The sequence below is a fragment of the Chelmon rostratus genome, chromosome 8 (assembly GCF_017976325.1).
Source record: "Chelmon rostratus isolate fCheRos1 chromosome 8, fCheRos1.pri, whole genome shotgun sequence".
NCBI classification, from domain to species: domain Eukaryota; kingdom Metazoa; phylum Chordata; class Actinopteri; order Chaetodontiformes; family Chaetodontidae; genus Chelmon; species Chelmon rostratus.
The window spans coordinates 13,257,428-13,279,543 of NC_055665.1; the positions used below are offsets into that span (position 1 = coordinate 13,257,428).

A 22,116-nucleotide genomic window follows, 5' to 3' on the forward strand; every position below is an offset into this window, starting at 1 on the left:
AGCAATTACTGTGTTTTGCAATGTGCAATTAAACAAAGAAACTGGGAGCCACTTTGGTTTTCATATCATCATTGTGTCTGTGTGTACGGGTGCGTGTACGCGTCATGGCGGACGCGTGGTGCTGCAGGTGATCGTTGAGTTTCCGCACCTCAGCTCGATTCTTCCTCGCCGCTCTCTCCTTCCTCAGAAAGCCTTCTCTTCATTTTTCTGACTAATATTTACTCTGCGCTTACAGTCAGCGCTGATGCGTCCCTCTTTTCCTCCCCCTCCCTGCCGCTCTGTCACTGAGCAGTCAAGGCCACGGAGCTGCCGCAGAGAGCGCTGCTCTGAGTCAGCTCTGAGACGGTGGGAGACAAGCCACAGATTGTTAGTGGCGCTGAAAGGAGGATGGCATGATTGTGGGCTTTTATGCAGCACAAAGAGGCTGCAACATACAAAAAAAAACAAAAAAAAACAAGAAAACAAAACAAACACACTCAGACACACATGTGAGAGCTAAATGTGGGTGCCACATGTGTTGCCACGACCATTCATCCTTCCAGTCCATGTGACGCGTTTGTGAATAACTGTGTGTGTGTTTGAGATGAGTCATCGAACGGCCTGCTCCAACTTCCAAAAGCCAAATTGAGTGCAGAGTGGACTGAGCTCCAGCCCCGTAACAACAAACTCAACATGGAGCCTCTCCAGTGTTTATGTCTGCACTCTCTCCTCGCATGTATCCCGGCAACACTTTCCACAACAACAACAACACACACACACACATACGCACTCACGCTCGCAGAGAGTCCTGGAGAGCTGGTGGGTGAAGCTGAAAGTTTGAGGGACAGAAGAGAGGAGGTGGAGGAAAGATGGGGAGTGTAAACTGCGCGACAGATGACCTGCCCACCTCTGGATATCAAACGTCACCATCGCAACGCAGACACGTTCGTTTTCTTCCCAAGTGTTTACCTGTAAGCCTCTGCCCGTTTATCTTAATATAGGGATACTAAGAGAACATGCTGACATGTCTGCATCACTATCAGTCACAATTATTAGATTCGACACCAGTGTGTGTTGCGTATTTAAACATTAAGTCAAAACGTTCTTAGAAAGAAGAAAAGAAAATATCATTCGTTTTACATAGAAATCTTGGTTATTCCTCAGGTTTTAGCTCAACAGCTCTTTGTCTTGATGTTGCTGTTATCATTAAACTCCAAACTGAGGTTCAGGGCAGCAGGAGGTAACCGTCCTCTTACTTATCATCCACACTTTGTTTGTCTCTCTGTGTCTGTTTTACGTCCAAAGATACAACTAGAATTTGTGCACTTCGTGTAAAATGTTATAATTTTGTCAACTGAAGACTGAAATGACGTCCTCTGCTTTAAAAGTTAACAAAATGTGTCATTTTTTAAGGACATAATTGGCTGTAATATCACACTGCGTTGTCTAAATATGCCCCTGGTGGTGGATAACTAAACGAACCAGGCATGAAGCCCTGCTCTGTTGCAGGTATTGTTTATGTGGGATGGTTTTTATTACACGTCCTGCGTCTTAATCCCACAGAATTCCATAAGCAAATGTCACTCAGTCGGCTTTTACGAAGTACTCCTGGAAAATCATCTGGGCTGCAGCGGAAATGAGGCATGCAACCGACCGAAATGTTATGTAAAGAAACTTATTTCCAGTAAACCAAATGAGTTGAATGAGTTTAGCCAATCTTTGTCTGAATTTTCCTCCACAATACTGCTTAAAGGCTGCGATATTCAGGGCTATGTCACACAGAGTCCTGTTATCTGGAAGCATGTGAGGATATTTTTCATCACAGTTGCATAGAATAAAAATGCAAGGTCATCATCTGCAGCAGAGTGAGTTTTTAATTGAAAACTTTAAAATATGTTTCTTCTTGAAACACGTATGTTGATGTAAGAGTTTGGAGCTGTAGTTGCTCAATACACAGTGTTCATTAATGTGCAGTGTTTGTCAACAGCAATGTCTCCTAAGAGGACATACATGTTGCCAGTTTATTAGGTACACCTAAGCTAATACTAATGCAGTCTCATACAGCAGTCCTGCAATAAATCCGACCTTCGTGAAGTTGCTGTTTTAGAGAGGTGTTGATCCAATGTTTGGGGCCTGTAGCTTGTGATGCTGTTAACTCTGTTGTGTTGTACTGACAGGTGTTTCTATTATTTTGTCTACCTCATATCAACAAGCGTAGGCTAAAGGGAAAAAAAAAATGTTTTGCTTTTTTACCAACTAACTGGAGAATAAAGGAGAAGCATAAAGTTGAATATTCATTTATCTTTTGTGACAAGTAACAAATCATTTAACAAACAGTATTATTTATTGATGTATTCAGTTATATTTAAGTGTTACACAAAATGTCCAGCTGATGACAGCATCTTTCCAGATCTTGTATATGACATAGTTTAACCTCCTCTGTTTGACACTTTGGTCTGTCTGATACTGCAGCGTCATCTAGTGGCGCTTTACTGACCAAACATCTGTGTCAGTGGTGGAGGACTTACTACGATCCTTTACCACATGCAGGTAAAATGCATTACAAAGAAAGTCCTGCATTGGGAATGTTGCTGGGGTAAAAGTGTCTTACCAGGAAAATGTAATTAGAGTATCAAGGTAACAGTACTCAAAGGAGAAAGTATCCCCTGTGAGCGTTATACTATATCATTGGATTGTAATTAAATATGCATCAGTTTGTGTATCTACATTAAACTATTATACTGTTTGCTGTCTTGTAGTTGGTTGAGGTGGAGCTCATTTTTAACCACTTTATTTAGGGCTGTGACTAATGATTATTTTTCATTATCTATCATTTATTGGGTTTGCAAAATGTCAGAAACTAGTAAGAAATGCCCATCACATTTTCCTACAGCCCAACATTATTCAGTTTAGTGCAATTTAAGTCAAAAGAAGCAGCAAAGCCTCAGACCTGAGAGGCTGAAACCACAAAGTGTTTGGCATTATTGCCTGAAAATTACTTCGGTGATTAATCAGCTATCAAAACAGGCATTCATTGCTGGCTAGTCAGCTAATCGTTTAAACTCAATCTATATGCTGTTGAGTGGTTTAGTTTTGTACAATACATCATATTTTAAGTGCTCAACATGTTAAAATCGATCTTAATCTGAAAAGCAAATATTTACTAAAGCTTTGAGATAGTAAGTACCATTTCCTCCTTCTAAAGCAAGGTCCAAGGTTGCACTGACTGTCACACTTGCAACCTGAGACACACTGACCTGCCAGGTGGTTGTGTGTTAGCGGGACGTCCTGCTGCATTCAGCGGAGCGACAGCGTCTCAATCAAAACATGGCACCAAGTTGTACGTATTCAGTGTTTTATTAAACCTTTCCATATACAAAACTAAACCTGCATAAGTTACAATTTATACATCCAACTGTAAATTAAGACGTGTAACATACTGCCAAAGATGAATAAATAATCTGTAATATTCAAACAGCTTGTTGAAAATTTACAGTCTGTTCATTTCAGGCTTAAATACACTTGAACACACAGCGGTGACCCCGTTAATAATGTTGAACTGGAGAGTATCTGCCATGAACAATAAAATCCCAAACTGTAACAAACCGTTACCCACACTGCTAATGACCAGTAAGAAAAACAACACCAACACAAGGCTTGTAACACGGGTCCCTTTTAACCCCACGGAGCTTAAATAAGAACAGCAAACTTTCATTTCAACAGCTACGTCACCGCCAGAGGTCAATGTGTTTGCTTAGGGGTTCACTAACAGATTATTACTTCTTCCACTGAAGAAGCACCACAATAATAAAGTCATAGTGTCACAGAAAAGCCAGGTATATATTGGTTAACCTGTAGCGGTGCAAGTTTCCCAAGAGTTAATGACTTGTTAGACTGTACAGTCTGTAAATATTTGCGTTCTGAACATTATTTGGCTTGTGACCCTTTAAAATGAAGAAATGTTGATTTTTCAAATTGTTTCATTTGAGGGATTTTTTAGAGGCCTTGAGGTGAAAGTAATCCAGAAGTCAGAGGAAACTTTGTGTAACAGAATTTTGTTTTCCTCAATAATATAATCTGTGACCTGAGAGATCTCGGGACTCACACAGGATGGGAACCACTGCACAATGAGGTTAAAGTATCAACTGTCAACTTCAATGTTAGAGTCTTTACATCCACATCAGATACACTGTGTAGCCTTACATTGTTCAGTGGATGTAAACACCTTAAAGCTCAAGTCAGCGTTTAAACCAGATGCTGGAGTAAACCTCATCATCCAAATACTCACAGACTGCAGTAGAAATGCAGAGCAAAGTGTGTGTCTGGACTGCACTAAGGACATCTCATACAATGACACATGCAAAGGAGTAAAATAAATGATGCAACAGTCCTCTGGCGTAACATCAGCCTGACAGATGCAGATGTCTGAGACGTGAATAACAAAACCAGACATCAGAGAAAGAGGGTGCAGTGTTACAATGTCCACAGCAGAGAAGCGAGCTGAGTCAGTGCTGCATCAACAAAGGCCTTTTTACCTGTGAAATCCCAATCTTCACCCTCTTTGGAATTTCTATCATTTCAACCGCGCTGAGTCTTTCAACACACAAGGAGGTTGAATCTTTTGGCACAAAAATCAGTTTGTAACAGCTTCTCACCAGCCACACAGAGAAGTGTGTATGAAACAGTTGACAGAGGGTATTGGCAGCATTATCAGATGTTATGTTGTATAAGAGACAATCCAGTTTTTAACCGAGATCTTCTCCAGCACTGCATACAAACATATACATTCTTTACATAAATATAGTTAAAACATTTCATTCAGGCTGCTGGACAGATATTTTCTTAATATGGCCTGTTTGTCCACCTTGTGCTTGTGTGTAGATCTACAGTACTCAGTTACACAGGTGTGTGTGTGTGTGTGTGTGTGTGTGTGTGTGTGTGTGTAATGGCTTTTGTATAGCTCAGGGCTGCCCCTCCTGTCTCTGTGCTCCAATCACATGAGGGTTGAACTGAGAGATGATGATGGTGATGTCATCGCGGTACATGCGAGCCAGCTCCTCGGGCAGCGACAGCATCTTCGACAGCCTCTCGTGGTCGACCGTGCCAAACTCGTTGTTTCCCACTGCATGGCGCATCAGGTGGGTGGCCGAGTTCTGGTCCTCGAAAGCTGAAGACACGCGAGCCTTTCTCTCTTCCAGCAGCCCCTGCATCTGTCCCAGGGTGACCCTGTAACCTCCAACTTTGAGGGGCTGACGTTGGTGCACCCCTGTTAAATACTCCCCCACAATACGAACCACTTCCTGCCTGTGGAGGGTCTCCCAGAGGCCGTCAGAGCCAATCACCTGCAGGGACAAACAGAGGAGAGTTGGAATCAGAAAGCATATGATTGAAACATCAGATAACTGAAGTTCTCCTGCCTACAGTGAGATCAGTAAAGACGTTAATTATGAAACAATTCATATCCAATTTGAGAAATAGAGTCACTGGAAACAGAAAAATTCCTTCTTTGCAAACAAAGGTTCAAAAGTTCTTCTTTCAAACCAAGAACAGAAACCAAAAAGTCAGCCATACAATGAGCAAACATGCCTAAAAGCTAGATAAAGAAAGGCCGCTCTGTTTCATGTAACTCTCTTTTTCTAGAAAACCAGGAGCATGATACTACAAACACCAGCAGGAAGAGCACATTTATCAGCCAAGAGTTTCATTCTGAAATTTGGCCAGATCTCAGAATTAATAAGCCGTGTCAATAGCCAGTGGACTGAACCATTCCCATCTAAAAGTGGAAAGGCAGATTCATGTGTCGTACTGTCTTTCTAGCATTTTGTCGAAAGTACAAATCTCCTAGCCTGGTCCCAGATCTGATTGTACTCACAGACGGCTGTTCACTCACAGTTTCATCAGCGGGATTAAGAATGGGGATGTCACACTGAAACAACCTGTATTAAAAAGCTCACTGCACCTGAGTAGTTAACATGAGACCAATTTATAGTATTTTATCCATCTATTTTAAATGTACCTCTTGGTTTTGGAATGGGTGGATGGATCACACAGATTTGTTTTGTTCATTTATTTAATATTTTGGCTTTTCTCTAACGTAAATGTATATTTAAGTATATCTATAGTTATGCAGAGCTGTCTCTGTTGGAGGGCACCAACACGTCTACACGTCGAGCTAACAAACTACCTAGCTGCATTCATGAAAAATAGTGACAGAAAAATGGTGACAAACTTGAATGAGATCCACGCAGCTTGTTTGAAAGCTGACTTACAGAATTACAACTTTTACTGCTGAAACAAAAAAATGTAAATGAAATGGCAATTCAGTCTGATTATCTGACTGCTACTCTCCCTGTGATGCATCACTTTGCATCTTAATAAGAAATACAGAGAGGATTTGTAAGTGCTGAACCTGAGCTTCCTCTCTCACCATGAAACGATCCTGTGGCCGCAGTTTGTGATACGTGATCTCAGGCTCGGCGGTCAGGTAGGGGGGCGTGTGGTAGTTCGGAGGGATAAACTTGGTGTGCTCGTTTTCGTGGAGCTGATCAGGTCCAGACTCTAACACGCGCTTCTGCAGTTCAATACTCCACTTGAACTTCACGTCCCCAAATGCACGGAACGGCATCAGGAGGCCGAGTAACCGGTCCTGATAAAGAAGACGACAAAAAGAGTGTTTAAAAATGCAGTAAAAACGACCACATTGAGCGAACTCGTAGGTGTAGTACCTGTCGTATCACTGTCTTCCTCTCTGATGGAGGGTGTTCACCCCGTATCCGGGCCACCTCCTCCTCATTCTGGGCGTTGTGGTCATTAGAGAGTGTGTGAGCGGTGAATGAACCATCCTCCTCCTGCACTCCCAATACTGCCCGAGCATCTCCTGCATTGGCTATAAACCTTTAGGAACAGCGAGGAGAAGAAGCAATGCTCAGAATATTTATTTATTTATTATTTAAGAATATTTATTTTTACATTGACAAAAATGGGTATGCACGTATTTATTCTCGTACAGGTCTGATCCATCGACGTGAGCCACGCAGGCCGTTGCTCCAGAAAAGGCCACTCTCAGGACCCAGTAGTGCAGGAAAGCATTCGGGTCTCCAACCTGCAAGGCACAATAACTCTGTGAGCCTCCGGACAGGATATGGTACATGGTTTAAATTACTTGGAGAGGCAACGACACCTGAGCTGCTCTTAAATCCATAAAAGTTTAAATTTGGATGCTCACATTTATTGCACTGCTGCCATGGGGCAAAGGTGATATTCAATATGTATCCTAATTTGTGAAAGAGCACTCAAGTCCTGTACTCAGAACAAATTTAATGACTTGCAATTTGATTCAGATTTTGATGACTGGGAGTCAGTAACAGCACTGACGCTGGGCAAGTATTGTCTTGAATTTGTGCCTGATCACCGAGTTGTTTGACAACATAGAACAGCACATGTGGACAAACTGCAAGCCATGACAGGTGTGATGCATAACCTCACAGTGCACAGCCTTGGGCCATGAATGCTGTAAGTCAAGTGGCAGATCAAAGCTGTGGTATGCGGTTTATTTTTGGCGTCACAGTGCTTTTACAGGTTGACTGTTTTGGCCAATCGCAGGTCATTTCAAAGAGAGCGCATTCCTATTAGCTATTCACGTGCATCTGCATTTGTTGTCCTTTCAGATTATGAAAGCCTAGTCTCGCATAGTCAGACCTATCTCCACACTTTGTTTCAGTGCTGTATCGGCGGTGGAGAAAGTAGAAGTGGAAGGCTGATTTAATGGCGGAAAAACCGACAGACAATCCTGCAACGTATGGCAAATATATTTCCAATATCGCCTTTGACTACAATGGAATATATTACAAAACATGTATGTGAACACTTTCCGCTCCACACAGAGCTTCAGGCTCATTATGTTCGATGGCATGGTGTTTGTGGTGCTGAGCGGCAAAGAGACATAATGCATGCAAACAGTAGGGAATAAGTCCTATTACAGGATTTACTCAGCAAAGTTAAAGAAGAAGCTCAGGTGTTCACTGGTCTAAGAGACATAGCAGACAGTTCCCACCTGGGCCTCCAGGGAAATGTCATTGTCCAGCCTCTTGAAGGCATTCAGCAATGCCTCACGGGTGTCTGGAACTTCGCCTGGGCTGAAAACAGAGACAGCGCAATATGTGTGAAGCAGATAGAGAGGAAGCCAGAGGTTGAGCCCAGACACCGACAGCAGCACTGTTGGCAAAACAACAGACGGGCCAGTGTTGGTGTGGGTGTGTTGCTACAAGGTACAGATGAAGATAAAATAAGAAACCAGGAAGTCCAGTGTGAAATGTTGAAATGTAAAAGCCAAGAAACTGGACAGCAATTTGCACCCTTTTGAAACAGGATTGTACAGCTCAATTGTCTTCATTTTACCAAATTTCCACAGCTGGGGATTAATAAAGTTGATCTTATCTTATCTTTCTCCTCTTAACGGTTTTGAGGTAAAAGGCTACAAAGTAGTTGGTACATATCTCTGCTGTGTTTGCCAGCCCTCACCTGGTAAGATCTATTAACTCCTGCCAGTAGGTTCGGAGGCTGTTGAAGTAGAGAGTCTGAGCCTCCCTGCTGAAGTAGTCGTTGGGGTGTTTGTGCCACTGCAGGATGGGACTGAGGGCCCTGCCGGCCTCCACCGCTGCCTCCAGCTCACACAGTGTGTCGTGGGGCAGCAGAGACACTGCTATGTAGTAAAACAACCTCTCACTCAGCGCCTGGCAGAGGACAACATTTGGAAACTTAAAATCCCAAGGCGAAAGTAACGTTGATGCAACAGGATCCAGTGGCAATAGAGATTTAGAATCCTTGGATGAAAAATGTTCCTGTATTACCTACAAGCTTACTGTCTTCTTTTACCCTGTACAGTAAAACTGCATTTTGTTGTACTGATGCTTACTGTGTGCAATGACAGTAAAGTCTAATCTGATCTAATTCAATCTAATAACTGACAGATAAGCAGCTGACGTTTACAGCCTAAAAAACTTTACAGCTCATGTTTCCGGTGTGTATTCTGCTATGCACATTGTTGGACTGACAGGTGGAACTTTAATACATTGCAATGAGTAAATAATACACATCTTAGAAATGACTCAGGAATATATAAATAAACCTGAGGTTTAACTTTGAAAGTATACTCTCTATGTTCTGATTATTGAATCCCTGGACAAGCAGCAGCATTACCTGTGCACAGGCACAGCCAGCATGGCCATCAAACACACCCAGCAGCATTCCTCGTGTCTGCAGGCATGTTGCTGCACTTCGTCTGTCTTCTATGGGAGCGTTAGCTGGTAACTGGTTGCTCTCAAAACCCATCACTGATGACACATTTTTCCCATCAAACTCTGGCACCTAAAACCAAAACATGTAAAAGAAATTATAAGATGAAAATGGAAATGCAGAGATGGCGACATCTTTTCGGTATGCACCCTACAAACCTTGAAGCTGTACTCGTTGGCCTTCAGAATAGAGTTGACCTGTGGGGGTGAGAGGATGTAGCTGCGGTGCACTGAGGTTGTCTGGTAACTTCTTGAGTGCTGGTTGCTCTGCCATATACGAGAGGGCCGTCTTGACGCAGGTCGGTGAGTGATGGGTCCTAGCTGGGACTGGTGGTGTTGGCATGGTAACAGACTGGAGGCCAAGACCTTGGTACGGGGCAAACCCCTGAGCAGCTGAGATGTCACAGGCATGGCTGAAGGTGCACTGCAGGCACAATCACAAACAGCATATCATTGATGTATACAGACCTACTGAGGAAGCATACATGCAAAATTCAGAGACACAGCAGTCAGAAAGCAACAGCTGAATGTGCTTTCATCAAGAGGCATTCATCTACAGAGAACACAGTGTTCTCTAGCAAACGATGTGAAAATAGACAGATTATGTGGTGAGGTTTAGAAGGTGGGACAGCTTGACAGCAGCAGGATTTGGTGTCTAAATAACCAAACACCAACTAACTACACAGGCCAGGAACATTTGACATTAAACCATAACATTTAAATATTTATTTACAATACAGTTGTTGGTATTTGCCCCTTTTAAAGTCCAACCCTGCTGGCCACTGTTCACATACTTTGCATGTGAGCAATTCAAATTAAATCAGATCAGCAGTTTATGCAGACTGTTTATAAACTTCACTGGAGAACTCTGCAGAAACATAAACCTCTGGAAACTTCCATCCCATTTCTGTGCTCCCTTGATGGTTACTGAGCCTAACATTAGGCAAAACTTGATGTCATTCCCATGTTGTGAAATACAACAGATATGGGGACATCTAAGTGGAAATTGAAGAGTAAGACAAAAAAAGAAGAAGAATTATAGAACAATTATATTAGATTATAAAAAATATTCTTAACAAATACCAGTGACAGCAATTGAAAATGTATTTGAAGAGAAGGAGAGCAGTGTGGAACAGGAAAGAGGAGATCAGGGTTGGAGAGAACAGTGATAACTGCCAAGTTATTAGGTAACACCTAGCTAAAACAGCTGATGCAGTCTAATACAACAGTCATGCACTCAAGCCTACCTTCATGAAGGTTATTACTTTTCAGCTTTTTGTTGAAATTGTTTTAGACAGTTGTCGATCATTGTGGTGCTACTGAATTGTAGTACTATACTGACAGGAGTTTCTATAATTTTGTCCTTCCTATATGTATTAATAGAGTGGACTAACTAGAAAACACCAATTTGATCAATAAGCTGAATCAACAACTCTCCAAAACAGTTTCAACAAAGAATTGAACATTAAGTTTCATGAGAGTAGGATTTATTGCACGTCCCCTTGTTTGACCCTTCTTTTGTCTGCATGAGTTTTAAGCAAGATGAACCTCATAAACTGCCTACTCAGTGCATTTGTGAAAAGAAACTGAAATGCATCTAACAAAAAACAAAAAACTGATTTATCTATTTATCTTGCATGCACATTCTGCTACAATGTCTGCAAGCTGACTTTTGAGAGTATCAGGCCAGCTGACTACTTTGTCCTTAAGTCTCAAGATAATGTGTGCTAACAGATAGCACCACCAGAGCATGTAATGGTGTTTGGCTTCAGTTGCAACTCTGCTCTCTTTTCCAAAGACATGTCAGCAGGGCTACACGCCATGCTGAAAATAGCCGGAGCAAGAATGTCAGCCCTGACATTTACATCTTGAGAAATGTTCTGCCTGGTCATGACCTAGTGAACTAGATCCTGTTGCGTCTCTCCAAGTAACCTGTCCTCATTAATTTAGGTAACCATGTCCCTCAGTCGGTCTGGTTCTGGAGAAAGATGCAGCAGCTCAAGTGATGTTGGGTAACACTCTACGGTGCACAAATGTCCTGCAAGACCTACCCCGCTGTGTGGGAGTAAACTGCAGCCAAACATCCTCCAAAACTCAAAACTGTGGATGAGTCAGACTGACCACAGAGGGCCCGTCCCAGCTCCGAGCCGAGAAAGTTGCCATTATTGTTGACATCACTAGCCGCTATCTCCTAGCTAGCAGAAAAGCGAGTCTACAAAACCGTAAGCAGAGCACCAGTCTCACAGCAGCAAAGGCAGCCAAACGGTGCAACGATATGACATTAACGGATAATGTTAACGTTAACCCCACAGTGTGCACGACGTGCGTCAGTCAACCAGACAGAGCGCAGCCAATCATGCTAATAGTAGCTTGTGGCGTCTGGGTTACACCCATCAACTACCGTCAAACTGGATAGTGTCTGCTCACCTAAGACATGACGACACCGACTGAAAAGCCTCTAGATTTAACTGTCGAAAAGTGTGAATGCAGAGCAAAAGCCAGACTCACCTTAACCGTTGGAAGTGACGAAGTTATAGAAGTTCATGGCTGAACACCAACCCTGCTGGTCCAGTCTCATTCTGGGGCGCCGCACGACATAGTGGAAACTGATTGGCTGAGCTCTGACGGACGCCATTACGTCATGTAAACCCCACATGCACGTAAAGGGCCTTTTAAAAATCAGAGGTGAGCGTTAAAGATGTAGGTTAATGATAATGTGACAGCAATACTGTAATAGCATTTAAAGTCATGCCATTTATACGTATAATTAGCTTATTACTCACATGTAGATTTTTGAAAACAGCTTAATATTGTAATGACAAAAATGGCATTTATGTTTACCTCATAGCACAAGAGACATTTTTAGACTGTATATATTAAAATATTTTTTTTACAGAAACCACAAACAGCTATGATGGCAGGGCAAAGGGCAGAAAAGTGCTAGTTTTAACATTCTGGTGTTTTTTAGATGTAAAAACAAAGAATCTGGCTTCCTTTGTGTGTTCCTACTGAAAAAACAAAGCTTGTCTTTCTGTTTCAGGCTGAACTGAACTCTCTTCAATCAAGGTATATGTAATTCTGTATCACAATATCAATGCATATCCTGGTGTAAGAAAACCAAGTGAGTTGTTACTGCATACAATAAAAAGATAGGAACGCCTGCTTTGGATAATCCATAAAACATGAAAAGGATATGCAAAAATTATATTAAAATCCACTGCTTCCTCAGCGTCCACACTGGCTTAATCTAGAAATGTTAAAGGGATAGGTTTATTTGTATAATTGCAAAGCCTCTGATGGTTGATGAATGTATATCGTCTCACAGTAATGTCAACGTCATCACATTTTTTGTTCACATTAAGATTTTTCTTTGTTATCACATGAATTCCATGATTATCGTATACATATGGAGAAGCAATTGTGTTGTACTAAAATGACCTCCAAATAACACTGTCAAAACACATATCAAAATATTTTAATCAATAAAAAACATTAAAATCTTTACAAAAAGTTAGGATATTTACATCATGAAACAGCAGCGAAAATACTCTATATGTAAAGAAAAGTACAAAAAAGAGCTGCACAAGCGTAAACATCTTTGAGAGAAATGCCACTAAACAACACTGACACTACTGATTACTCAGCAGGGAATTTCATATCAGAAATCTTTCGTCCACCAGAGTCTTGTTTTTAAGGTTCTTCCGTCCGAGAGTGTTACGGATCAAGCGAAATATCTGCAACGAGTGAGATGGTTTTCAATACATGTCCTTTTTAGCACAATGAAGGCATCATACTGTATACACACCAAATACTGACCATTTGCTGCATGTATGTAAGTACAGCTGCAAGCACAAAACTCTGAGCTCCAAGGTCGACGACACAGAAGAACAAAGTGTCAAAGATCAGCAGTGTGGCTTCATTTCCATAAAACAGCACATCACTGAAGGAGTGGGCCTCATCTGCAGTGACAAATGCAAACAGACATTATATACACACACACAGAACCACATACGTATGTCAACAAATAGCAATGGACAGAATGTCTGGGTCATTACCATTGTAAAATATGCTTTTTTCACTGGGTTCAAGGAACTCCATCCCTATGACCCTCTCAAACATGAGCTTGTCCCTCACTATATAGTCCATGTCAGGGTGGGCCTAAATAACGCAACATGAGAAACAGAACAAACACATCAGTGCAAAATATTTCAGGTCAATGAAAACAACTCAAATACTTTACAGTCTAACAAATAAATTTATATACAGTCAGGTCAAATCAAATTCTGCTGGGATCACTGTGCTTGCGTAAGTTCAATTATGCGCATTCATACTAACGTGGTCTATAATGGATCCCAGGAATTGGTTCATTGTGTGGTAGGCTTTGATATTCTGATCAAATGAGCATGCGTCCATCAGCCGTGATTGCCCTCTCCTCTGGAACAAAGGAACATTTTAAAGTGAAAATGGGGAATCATTTTTCTCTGGGTTTGATATTTTATAGCTCAGTTACGAACACAACAGAGAGAGAGCACACACCCCGCTGAACGACTCCCGTATCCTTTCGTACTGCACTCGCAGACAGTTGGTAAGAGACACCTGAAAGGTCTGGATGTCTGTGTTGGGAAGTAGACCTCTCGGACTACACAGGGACTCCTTGAGGCAGAAAAAGACAGAGAGGGACAAAGAAGGAGGATGGATGTTATGTGAATTCAGTAATGTCATGAAAATACTACAACCGCTAACACAACATGTAGTCTGTTGGTGTGCATACACCCTCTCTCCTCAGATTGTGGTTCATTTCCTCCATGTTCGTATCTGCATGTCCGTGTACTGAACGGCCGTGGATGTAGTAGCCAAAACAACGGTGAGATAACAGCAGCACAGAAATCTATATAGAAACACAGAAAAACACGCTACAGTATGTAAAACATCCCAGAGACAAATTGTTTAAAATGTAATTTGGACATTTCTACTTACATTACTGACGGAGCAGAGATCTACGAACTGACGGATTTTGTCCTCCACAAAGTGTTCATGAAACACAGTGAAGTAAATGACCTGTAGGGATAAATAATCATCTTTTAAAAGAGCTCTTCACACTCTGCGTACTGCATTTTTCCCACATTTCAGCAAGACAGGAAGAGGTGAGAGATCCATGGGAAGAAAGGGAAGGCGAAGATAAGTGTGAATGGTGACAGTTTTACCTGCAGAAGTCCGATGCAGAGCCACAGCGTGGCAGCCAGACCGTAGCGCAGCATCAGACTGTATGAAGGAGTGTACGCCTGTGAGGAGCGGTTCAAAGTTGGCCAGGGGTCCCTCAATGCCAGGTTCGAGAAACCCAGCACCTGAACAATACAGGGTGACATGTCAACAATGAGGAAAAGGGACTTAGCAAAATATGTAAGCAAGTGTATGTGTTGATGTGAGATGTACTTCAAGAAAGAAGAGCACAGCCATGATCTGAAAAGTGGGGTTGATCTTGCGTTTTGTCTGGATCTCGTTCCATTCATTGGCCACAAAGTAGGTCCTCCAGATGCTGACGGGAGAAGGGTCACGTTTTGGCTTGCCAGTAGCTGAAACAACAGAAAATATAGTGAATGCAATAAAACAGATGGATAATTACTTCTTATGAGGACTGCAAAATATAAGCTAGGAGTAAAAATGCGTGTACCTTGCACAGTCCTGTTTGCTTTGCTTCGTGGCCTCTCCCAATCAATAAAGAACACATCAACTGACACCTGAAGGACCAGCTTGTGGAGAAACTGGACAGCCTGGATAAAAATACACAAACAATACTTCTTCAATATTTGTAACACGAGCAAACCACCCACCTTTCAAAAAAATACTGCAACAATACTCATTTTTACATCTGTTCAGGACGTGTCTAACCTTTAGAGCGAAGGCACAACTGATGTACGTCACAAACTGCTCCTCCTGAGCAGGTAGTGGTAACAGCACTGACACAAACCGTTGGGCCTAAACAGGCACATAAACACATTAATTCCAGAAAGCAGCCAATAATAATCACACACACAAGTCTGTGCACTCAAACAGAACTGTTCAGGCAAAGAAGTTAAAGGAGGAAAAAGACTTGTCTTTAATGTTGAAAGAGTGGAGAAAGGAAAAACAAAACATATCAAAGTCCTTGCAAAGGCAGGAAAAACACTCATTGTGTTTGGAAAAGAATTACAGATAAAATGGCTCAAAGGAAAAAGCTACATAAAGGAGATACTGGTATAAAGGTATGAAAATAATCAATCCTATAAAAGAAAGTCTCAAAGGAATTAGACTAACCTTGTAAAAGATGAGCCAGTAAAGTCCAGTTCCCACAGTAACAGCGAAGAAAACATTGGCCAGATCTCCAGCATAAAACAATAAAAACTTCAGCATCGTCTGGGGCAGAAGATGAGAGAGACTAACATTATTTCCAAGCTTTATGCCAACATATGGACTGAAGTGGCTAAAATCATGACACATTAAAGACACAGTACCTCCACATCTATGAGCGGAGAGGCGATCCTCCTCTTCCAGCTGACTGTCTTCAGCAGAGAGTAGAGCACAGCTACACCGCCCATCACACCTAAAGCAGTCTGTGCACACAGACAAATGTCAGAGCCACAGCTGATACTGTATCACATGGACACTGAAAAGCAGACACAAGAATATCCACTGGCTTCATTTTAGACCATTTAACAAGAAACACGTCATTCATACATCTACTTACATCTGTCTTTACGCGAGCCTCATTCAGGTCCATTTCATACTCGACAGCAAACATTGTCTAGAAACAGATAAATGAGTGCAATACATACAGTAAGCCACCCATAAGCTTGTTTTTGAGATAAATAAAGAGACAGTGACTTACTTAGTAATTGTTTTCTCTCCAGCAGAAAGCCTACAAATCTTTGTCCAACTTTTTGTCATGGAACATGAGCTGAAATTGTGTTTGTGTGTGTGCTTGTATTGCTTTCATTGTAAGGACCCACCATTCTAGTGAGGACATGTCTATACTGAGTAGACATTTTGAGCAGTTCTTGCTACATGAAAGGACTGTTTGAAGGTTAAGACTTGGTTTTAAGGCTAAGGTTAGAATTAGGATTAAGGTAAGGGTTGGGCTTTGGCTTTTTAGTTATGATGGTTAAGGTTTGGGTCAATGAGCAACAGAGCAACTATAGAAAGAGGAACGTGTGTGACTACTTGTTTTTCTGTATATGTGGGGCTCCAGCACCGGAATCCTGGAAGGGTTAATGTTAGGTTAAGGGTTGGGGTGGCAAGTAGTGGTTATGGTAAGTCTGCAAGAAATGAATGTAAGTCTATGTAATGTCTCCACAAGTGCGTGCGTGCGTGCGTGTATGTGTGGCCTACTTACAGACACAGTTTGTGTATTGACATCTGTGATGGGAACGTCTCTGTAGGTCACGGTCATTAGAGGGGGAAATACCTGTCCTTCCCGGGTTCGGGGAACCAGCTGGAACCTACCAAATACACGTTTTATCAAAAACATGACCGTTCACACAGCAGTGTAATGGAAATTTTAACAACAACCATGCAGATGGTTATATGTAACCTGATGTTATATTAATCTTGTATTACTTAAATATTGGAAGAAAAAGCATCTGGAGAGGATGTCTGGGAGTATAGGAGAGTTAAGAGAAGATGTTTGTGAAAGCAGAGAATTGAAATCTACTGTAACTGATTGCTGGACAAAACCCGTTTCGTGCAGGCACGGCTCCCGGTAAGACCACCAGTGCCTTAGCTTGAGAGGACACGACATACTCCCCTTTACATTGTTCCTTGGTTCTATAAATATAAACTGTGGTGAAAAGAAGTTGCTGTGGAGAGCATTGATCTCTGAATGCTTAGAGTGCATTTGCAAATGCTTTAATAAAGTTGCAGAAAGACAGTTCATTAATACACAGATTCCCACCATAGCAGTTACTTTCTCTTTTTATAATAGTGATGTGCACATTGAGAGCCCACCTTATTTTGACACTGCTGGCAACACGGATGACTTTAGGCAGGGCACTCATGCTCTTTTCCCTTCCACTCAGTGTGTCGACAAGAAACATACGTCGAGACAGGTACCAGTTCTTCATGCTCTCTGTACAAAGACAAAGCATATTAAAGCAATGCACACACACAAATACAAGCTCAAAGAAATAAAATCTGACCTTGGTTGATGAACTGTCCGTTGTATTGCTGGTTGTAGACTAGTGTAGGCAGAGGGAGAAGTCTTCTGTTCTCTCCTCCAAGAACCATAAACACATCATAGAACAACGGCTCGGGATGGGTAGCCAACAGCTCTGCTACAGAGAGATCACACTTCATGCACACATGCACGCGCGCGCGCACACACACACACACACACACACACAGACACAGACAAGGAGTTTATAATACAACTGGGAATTACAAGAGAGCGTGTGCACTTTCTCTAGGCTAAACGAAACAACTAACACTCACACTTTGTTGGTAAGCGGTCCCAAAGCTGAAGGCTGCTGCCTGTTTGATGGTTGTTTCTGGACAAAGCTAAAGGAGAAGAAGAGATATGTTGTAGAGTATTTAACAGCTTCCTATATGCTTATACCTTGCATGAACCACATGAAAATTACTGAATTTAGTCAGTAATAACACCTGATAAGTTTGTGTTGTTAACACGCAAAAGAGTGGTGGACAACAATTATTGGGGTTTGGCCCTACCACCAACCTATGCAAGATAACTAATCAGATCTATGTACATTTTATAAGTTACAATGCTCTTGTGTATTCAACTATATATATTCCTTTTTATCATCAGTCATTTGAATTTTACCTGGAGATTACTTCCTCCTACTTGTTCCCATCTGAGGAACTCCCCTCTGACATTATAGACCGCAGCCAGCAGCTTGATGTCAATGTTCTGTTAGATAAACACAATATGTCAAATAAAAATAACATTTTTTGTACCATTTCAGGTTTATTGCTCAGTTTACACTATAGTGAACAGAGTAGTGTTTTTATTGTACTATTATTTTCCTTTAGAGTTCTGCTGTTTCATTGTGATAACCTGAAGATGATCAAAGTCCATCACATACCTGGTTTCTTCCTCTGATTTGGAAACCGATGGGAACAGGATCAGTCTGAAGCACTCGACTGGCCAGTCCTGGTTCATCCCCATAATAAAGCCACGGCAGATTAACTCTCCTGGAGAAAGAGTAACCAAATTGCTTACTGACCACACCGGGTGAAACAAAATTGCAGTATAGGGGAATGAAATCTGCAAAGATAGCACAATGTGATAGTGTTGATTACCAGTAGGAAATGTCTTGTGTTGAGCTCAAAGCAGCTCTAGATCTGAAGATGGTGTTAAAGAGACCACAGGCATCAGTGGACACGCCGCTGAAGGAGTGCATGTTCATCACACACATGTTGCCAAGAGCCTGACATGCCGTCAGGTTGGAGAAGACCTGTAACGACACAACCAGTTTATGCACAGCAGCTGAAACACACATAAAATCTTACAAATACTATGGCACAACTGTAGTTATGGCCTACAATGTCAGTGCACAGGCCATTGCATTTGTTTTAAGAGTTGATTCAACACAAAGGCAACACTTTTTGCATATGTACATAACGTGCTTAATTACTAGATGCATTATGGCACTGATCACAATTAAAAATTCGATGGCTAATATTGAATGTCTGTGATTTCTCTTTCTGTGATGTTAGGTAAAGAAAATTGGAATTACGAGGCAGGCTGCTGACGAGGAGTACAGGTTTTTGACGAACCAGGCAGACTGGACACTGAATTTCTGTAAAGGGATCAGAAGAGAAAACACAAATCAGAATGTATATCAAAATAAACAAAACTAAATTGAGCAATTGAGAGGGGAGCCTCACCAACTGAGCATAGTTGACACTGGGATTCACGTTGGTGGAGAGGCTGCCTGGAGGGAAACATAATCCTCCTGCCTGTAAAATCACATACCGACCACTGATGATACATACTATGAGTCTGTTACTGAATGGTGTGTTTATGATGTATCTGGAAGAGGGTATGAGGTTAGAAGGTCAGCAGCACTCACCAGGACATTAGGAGGGTTACACACACACAAGGTTTCAATGAAGGTGGCCTGACATCTCTCACACCTGTAAGACAATTTTGGAGACAGCTTTAGTCCTTACATACTGTACAAAGAAATCCTGGAATCAAGTCAACCTTTCTTCACACTCTGACAGCACTATACCAGTGGTGCTAAGCGAGAGTAAGTAGGCATAAGATGACAGGAGAAACAAGATGGGAAAATCTGTCATGGAAGGAATACAATCTGTACTGGGCTAGTGTTTATGAGAGGCATAGAGGGATGAAATCAAGGAAGACATACTGTGGATGTGGGAGGTGGAACAACCATAAGTCAGTGCTCAAAAAGATGAGAAGTGCAAGAGAGATGGAGACATAACAATTATCAAAACTCTCATATTCTCTTAAAAACGTTTGACCTTTAATCCAGAACATATTAGAGAATTTTACACTGATTTAACTTTGAACTGTGTGTTTGCTGTGCAGGGGTCCTCATCAATTAGATAAGCTTAACACTTTGACTTCAATTAATGCCCTAAAAGGTGATTGTTCAGCTTTCTTAAAAAGAGATAGGGAGATAAGGATTGTGTGGAATTTTGAAGATGTAGAATTAGTAGAAGACACTTGTATAAACATTATCATCACCACTGAACCTTTCAAAATCCTGCTATGCTCAAATAACATAAAAAAAAATCAATTCAAGGACGATCTCTATTAGAGAGAATGTCCATGACAATAGCATCTGGTATTACACCCTTCATGCCTGGTAAATGTCTACATCAAACTCCACATGCACAGATGTCTTGGTTAATTTCTTGAGTGTGAAGGTGTATAAAACTGCTGGATGAATCAGTGCTCCCATGGCATAGTACTGATTTGTACCTGTCTCCACTGTTGTTTGGTACAGACAAAGCAGGGGCGTTCCCATCACACATTTCACACCTGGCTTCATCCAAAAGATTTCCACTGACATCTCTCTCCACTGGAAAAAAACAACCCATATTCAGCTATCTATACATAAGATATGCCATTATCTATGAAACTGTGTCATATTATAAAAATTTCAGCAAGCACATTCAACAGACTGTTAAGACTGTTAAATGCAAACAATAGCAATGCAATTCATATATCACTGGTGACTCACCCAGAACATTGCCTGGCGGGCACTGGCACTTCCCCTCATCACTGAGACTGCCTGGACAACGAATACAACCGAACCCACCTTTAGTTACTGCCTGTAAAGTAAGACAATGTGTCACAAAACCTTCATTACAAATGATATGGAGATGGAGATGCATTATCTACAATGCAATGTGAGATGAACAGCTAATAAAGACATTAAAGGTAAATTGCACATACAGGCTTGTCAGGGGGACATTGCTGACAAGTAATGGTTGATTTGTTGGTTGCGAGAGTTTGGTACCCAGTTTTGCAAATGCAGCTCAGTCCTGCAAAAAGAGAGAAACCGGTGAAAAGTTAGTGGGAACAGAGGGTATTCACAGTGATATTAGTTCATTAACAAATCTCAGCTGCATCTCCTTCTTAATAGGAATAAAAATGAAGTCTGTCACCACCTGGCAACGCTGCAGCATCAACAGTAAGACAGAAGATTACCCAGGGAGATGGGTACGGGTTAGAGCAGATTCCATGCGCTGGATATGGATAAGATGGATGTGAATGTGGGGCATGCACAAATGGCCTCTCACCCACCAAAGGAAGAAAAAATGAGTCCTAAATACAAAAAAAACTACTCACTGTTTAGATATGGTTATGATAATCCTTGCTAATCATTGTTGGTTAACAAGGATTTCCGATTACCAGACTTAACTAGTCGCTATAATTCATAGCAGCAGAGTAGAAACGATAGGTCAATTGATCGAGAAGTCGATCAACAGAAAAACAATTAGCAACTGTTTTGATGATCAATTAACAGTGTAAGTAATTTTCCAGCAAAACATTCCTTCCTTGGATGTTCCAGCTTCTCAATTATGAGAGTTGGCTGCTTTTCTTAGACTTAGATAGTGTTTTGGACTGTTGGACAAAAGAAGGACTGTTGGACAAAGGAAATTGTGATGTCCATTTTTCACTACTCTCTGACATTTGTAGACCAAGCAGACTGTGCAGTCTGGTTTAAGGTGGATTTTCCCCTTTATCGGTTCTCACGTTAGCTAGCTACATTCTCATCTTATTTTGCAAGTATCTTAGCCATTTGCACCTAATGTTAGCTAACAGTTACCCACCTCGTTGTGGTTTACTTGCGTCGTACCTGACTGATCGCCTCACATTTAAAGTTCATTTCTTTTAAGGTAAGACTAATGCCACTTTCTGTTGGCAGAGTAGCGCCATTAAATCAGTTCTCGGCATGTTGTGTGCTTGTAACAAACCTGTTGTGCTCCGTCGCTGATTTGGACCGCACCTCACACACGAGAGACTCGAGATATCGAAAAATTCTTCCACACCGCAATCTGACGGAGCCTTAAATGGCACGATAAACTGCTGGCAATTAAGTAGGTCTACGTACATTACAAGAAATAATATAAGAGGCACTTCGTATCTGCGAACAGCAAACGGTAGCGTCCCCGTCGCCATGGTAAACAACGGTCTTCCTCTTTTTTTTTTTACCCACAATCCTATTCTTCCTTCGTGATGACGCTGCAACCTATTTTTTCATGGGCGGTGCAAAAACAAAAAACAAAAAAACAAAACAATAACATCAGCCTATTGTAATTTCATTGTAAATATCCAAATAATGAAAACTTTAAAGCAAGAGATATTTGTAACACT

General features: G+C 41.5%; 2 protein-coding genes across 2 annotated transcripts; both read right to left on the reverse strand.

Moving 5' to 3' along the window:
• Positions 1-3,323: 3,323 nt before the first annotated feature.
• On the reverse strand, positions 3,324-11,860 carry pdp1 (pyruvate dehydrogenase phosphatase catalytic subunit 1). The gene is made up of 9 exons (XM_041942410.1): positions 11,781-11,860; positions 9,432-9,696; positions 9,178-9,345; positions 8,500-8,711; positions 8,033-8,114; positions 6,987-7,081; positions 6,705-6,873; positions 6,407-6,625; positions 3,324-5,321 (listed from the first exon to the last, which is right to left on the reverse strand). The coding sequence occupies exons 2-9, from the start codon at positions 9,681-9,683 to the stop codon at positions 4,941-4,943; spliced, it is 1,578 nt and encodes a 525-aa protein (XP_041798344.1). The 5' UTR covers positions 9,684-9,696; positions 11,781-11,860; the 3' UTR covers positions 3,324-4,940.
• Positions 11,861-12,732: 872 nt separating this feature from the next.
• tmem67 (transmembrane protein 67) lies at positions 12,733-21,921 on the reverse strand. Its single transcript, XM_041942509.1, has 28 exons — positions 21,717-21,921; positions 20,692-20,780; positions 20,477-20,567; positions 20,215-20,314; positions 19,337-19,400; positions 19,152-19,223; positions 19,001-19,063; positions 18,564-18,718; positions 18,347-18,455; positions 18,085-18,171; positions 17,736-17,801; positions 17,444-17,594; positions 17,253-17,373; positions 16,642-16,747; positions 15,997-16,053; positions 15,764-15,862; positions 15,567-15,665; positions 15,162-15,248; positions 14,944-15,043; positions 14,706-14,845; positions 14,477-14,617; positions 14,250-14,330; positions 14,044-14,160; positions 13,809-13,925; positions 13,608-13,706; positions 13,328-13,430; positions 13,089-13,231; positions 12,733-13,006 (listed from the first exon to the last, which is right to left on the reverse strand). Exons 1-28 carry the CDS (start codon positions 21,919-21,921, stop codon positions 12,926-12,928), a joined length of 2,943 nt encoding a protein of 980 aa, XP_041798443.1. The 3' UTR covers positions 12,733-12,925.
• Positions 21,922-22,116: the final 195 nt, after the last annotated feature.